General features: G+C 33.6%; 1 protein-coding gene across 1 annotated transcript; it reads right to left on the bottom strand.

The window, feature by feature from the left end:
- Positions 1-2,207: 2,207 nt before the first annotated feature.
- Positions 2,208-2,998, bottom strand: LOC108358986 (uncharacterized). Its single transcript, XM_017610582.1, has 3 exons — positions 2,898-2,998; positions 2,673-2,841; positions 2,208-2,609 (listed from the first exon to the last, which is right to left on the bottom strand). Exons 2-3 carry the CDS (start codon positions 2,749-2,751, stop codon positions 2,239-2,241), a joined length of 450 nt encoding a protein of 149 aa, XP_017466071.1. The 5' UTR covers positions 2,752-2,841; positions 2,898-2,998; the 3' UTR covers positions 2,208-2,238.
- Positions 2,999-4,439: the final 1,441 nt, after the last annotated feature.

Below are 4,439 nucleotides of genomic sequence, written 5' to 3'. Positions count from 1 at the left end.
ATAGAATAAATAGGCACATAACATCTTGCATCAGATTTTCCCACATGAGGATATACATACATATATGGTTGATACTAGGGCTCCAATATTTTAAATCTGCGTTTTTTGTTTTGATCTGTACGTCATACATTTTCAATTACTAGGAAGCTTCAGTACATATTCGAAAATACGTTTAATCCCATAAAAATGTGCAATATGGAATTGGATATCAAAAGATTGAAAATGTGAAAGATAATTAAAATCGCCTTTCCGTTTGCAATAATCTTTTAAAAACTCGTGAAAAATGGTCGTTGAAAATTTTACCGCTTAGTATTCGGATTAAGGCTTCCAAAGTTTTATTTTTCACAACTCTTAAAAAAATAATTGCAAAGTTTTTATTTTTCCTTCTCATTTTTCTCTCATTTGATATCCACGTCCATATTATATACACTTCCGTGGTTTTAAGTATTTTCGAATACGGAAGTTTTGCAATCATATAGAAAGGTACATATATCATTCTGACGAATACTAAAAACGCGAATTTAAAACATTAAATCAGATACTAGAATCCGCCATATGTTGATTTTATCATGTGTGATAAATATTTCAGTCTTCTGTCATACTAAATTTATTTACAAAACTTATGTCAAGATGTAACCCGGGTAGCAGTACAACAAGTAAATGGAATGTTTATTAATAAATTATATGATACAGAGTTAAGTATTCAATTCGATTGTCCGGTTATTGCCCCGTTCCGCCTGGCTGTTCGTACATGACTGACTGCTCGCTCGCTCTCCCCATTCTCACTTTACACTTCTTTATACTTCATCCTTAGCTCCTCCATAGCAATTCGCTCAATGTCTTTTCGGGCTAATATTTCCACCAGTGTTGCCGCGCCGTCTCAAGAAAATGTATCACTGACCAAGCCAAAAATATATCCAAATGTATCCAATTTTCTTTTTTTACATATACATCTCATAATTTGTAAGAAAACCAAACATTTTCATGAAAAATACATAATTTAATCCATCCTAAGGACTTGGAATACATGTACATAAAATCAAACATTTGTAATTTCAATTTATAAAGTACATTTTTTGTGCATAAGTATTTTGCAAAGCAAGTATAATAAATAGCAAGTACACTCTAAAAAGAGCATGTAAAACTACTACTGAAAAGTATCTATTTTTCAACAAGAATCTGTATACGTATGAGATGTTCAGTATTTGATTTTGAACTTGAGATCTTTAAAATATACACATAAATACACATATATAGAATGTTTAAAATTGCAAAAATTTTCAAACTACAAATACATTTCCTACTAATAATAAACATTACTTTATTTTAAACATTTCATGTGTAATTTTGCTCTTTGCGAAAAATTTGGTATGAAAAAGTAAACAGGCAATGATTAATTTTATTACACGGCGTGCAAATTTGCACACATTAAAAGAGGAAACTGGTTACCTCTCTTAATATGCGCAAATAAACAAAATTTTTTTAGAGTGTATTTAAAGTCTTTTCAGTAAAATTCATACAAGTTTCCTTAAATAAATCAAATTTAGTTTTTTAAGCTACATTGAAATCTTCTTTCTTTTTAAATTAACAAATGAAAATATGTGATATGAAAGAGATTACTACAGAAAGAGTATAATTTACTTTATATATATCGTCGTTTAAAGTACAAAACCGTGTATCGTCATTCTGCAAAACCGCGTAACTGACATTTGCTACCAAAAATTGGATTTGCTTACACAAGCTCTTGGCTCAATCCTGATCCATTCGTCCTGAAATATACTAGCCAGAAATGCGATTGCTTTATAAAAAAGAGAACCATTTTGAAATATAAGTGTTTTTACTCTCTAGAAAATAATTTATGCAACGTCACATACGCGGTTTTGCATTATCTTGATACGCGGTTTTGCATTTTGTTGATACGCGGTTTTGTACTTTAAACGACGATATGTACCTATATTAAGATCTTGCTTAACGCATCCTTTTAAGCTAATTAACACAATTTCGCTTATACCTATTTAAATAAAATGCTTTAATTTCACGCTTAAGTAGCGATTCTTAATACGTTTAGAAAACGTAATGCTTTCTACCATCTTTACTGAAAATCGATTTTTGAACGAAAAAAACTTTATAGGAAATATAAAATTTTGGCCTATTTAAAAAAGTATCCACATTTATACTGACCGGAAAAAATAAGTATCCCGCAAAAATTCGTCTAAAAATGTATCCAATTGGATCTATTTAGATCCAAACTGCATCCCTGATTTCCACTTCCTTAAGCTCAACTTCTTTAGCTTTTAATTTCAACTCTTTTTCTTTTTGCTCGAACTCTCTTTCTCTTGCAGCTACATCTGCCTCTAACTTTTGCATTCGCAATTTTACTATTTCGCCATGCATTTGCATAATGTCGGAAGCAACTGTTCTGGAGTATATTCCTCTTTGGCTAGTAGTGGTCGCAGTTTCATTCACAACAGGGATTTCGATTTGCACAGGACTTGCTACTTCAATGGTAGTATCAGCAGTTTCCATTATTTCTTCAACTACAGCGTTTAGCCGAGCGCCGAAAATATCGTCAAACTCGTAGAAATAGCGAAACTTTTTGAGCAGAACGCCTATAGAAAAAGTTGTATAATTATTTATGAACGGTAGGTTTTCAATTGAAGAAACAAACTCACTTCTTATAGTATCGCCATCCATGCAACCTGCGCCAGTACCTCCTTCCCATTCCTTCGCTTTATTATATGCAGAGCGCATATTTCTTACTTTTGAACGCGCTGATTTCCACTCCACCACAATTTGTTTTTCATTTGCAAAGCGATTATAAAATATCCGTCCCAATGGTTTCTGTAAATAATTAAGTAGTTAGCGGTTTCCATTTACCCTGAAAAATAACATAAAACCTCAAAATCACGATTCTCTTGAAGGAATTCAATCAGCGCTTTTTCTTCGGCAACTTCCCAGCGCTTTTGAGGGTTGTAGCGCTTGCTTATTTGACTATTAAAACACTGCAAATGGAAATGATCTCATTATTGCTATTCAAAAATGCCGTAAATATAATGATGTGTACACTCATGTTAAAATGAATAAACCTTTTCTTATGAACTATATTTTATTTATATACCAAAATATTGTTAAAAACACCTACTCTGGCGTTTTGAAGTATTATCTGATACTTACATTCATAATTTTGCTTTGAATAAAAATGTACTGAAAAGTACTCATTTTTTTAGCATGAAAAAGTCTAATGTACTGATTTCGCGCATAAAAAATCTGGCAACCCTATAATGGTCTGATTATGGCAACTTAACGTAACTTCCGGCTCTCTCTTTAAAATTCTGTTAAATGGGTGTTGCTTATAATTGAACAGCCGAAACTTAACGTAACTTCCGGCTCTCTCTTTAAAATTCTGTTAAATGGGTGTTGCTTATAATTGAACAGCCGAAACTTAACGTAACTTCCGGCTCTCTCTTTAAAATTCTGTTAAATGGGTGTTGCTTATAATTGAACAGCCGAAACTTAACGTAACTTAATGCCACTTCGAAATCTGTTTAATTTTGATTCTCTAAGTTCTACGTTCCGTTAAGTTAAGTTAAGTGGTGGAACAGTCGTTGAGTGCGGACGTACTTTTACTTAGCTCCGTCGTGTACTTCATATTTATGCATACATAAACATATGTAAATACTTTCGCGATGTCTTTTTGCTCTAATTGCGGCTCGCAGTGCGTGGGTTGTGATTTTGTTTCATGCGGAATTTGTTCGCAGAATTTTCATTTGAAATGCGCAAAGCTAAATTCCGCCAGCTTTAAATTCTTAAAACCTAACAAAAATCTGATGTTTAAATGTGATGCCTGCTGCTATGTGAACATCTCGTTTTGCTTGGCTAAGCTTGAGAATGCCATGTGTTCCATAAAGGAAATTAAGGCTGATTTTAGTGGAAAAAATCGCCAATAATTTGGAAAACCCGGAAAATCTCCTATCATCAAAAGTGGCTAACAACAACGCGAATAATAGTGTCGCAGCAGAAAATGTAAACTTCAGAGCTACCCGCTCAGGATCTAATGTCGCTGACCTCAGTAAATTGCTCTTGAACGTGAACTCTTCCACTTCTTTTGCTGCTACTACTGCATCTGATGGTATTGTTGGTGCTAACTCCCTCGCAGATGACAATGGTGTTTTTGCTGTTGGTCAACCAACTAGTCTGTGCTCTCCTGTTGAGCATGCAGATAACGTAAACAAAACTATTTCGCATACTTTTCGCCCTTCTTCACGGGCTGTGATAACTCGTCTTTACCTGCTGACAAAAACAATAACGCAGTAAGAGATGACAGTGAGATGACCGCTGTTGGTACTTTTACTTCTTCTTCTCAATCATCTTCTTTAACAGGTCTAATAAGGTCTGCGGTGGTAATAAAAAGTTTGTAACCGGTAAATAAAGTTCCTGTC

The sequence above is a fragment of the Rhagoletis zephyria genome, unplaced genomic scaffold, assembly GCF_001687245.7.
Source record: "Rhagoletis zephyria isolate East Lansing unplaced genomic scaffold, Rhagoletis_zephyria_1.1 Rzeph_scaffold_00320, whole genome shotgun sequence".
Taxonomy (NCBI): domain Eukaryota; kingdom Metazoa; phylum Arthropoda; class Insecta; order Diptera; family Tephritidae; genus Rhagoletis; species Rhagoletis zephyria.
Note: the sequence above shows the minus strand (reverse complement) of the source record. Positions and strands in the feature narration are given on the sequence as shown.

Coding starts and splice junctions, on each gene's coding strand:
- LOC108358986 (XM_017610582.1), bottom strand. CDS start 2,751: ATGCGCTCTGCATATAATAAAGCGAAGGAATGGGAAGGAGGTACTGGC. Junction 2,610..2,672: donor GGATGGCGATACTATAAGAA/GTGAGTTTGTTT, acceptor CTTTTTCTATAG/GCGTTCTGCTCAAAAAGTTT.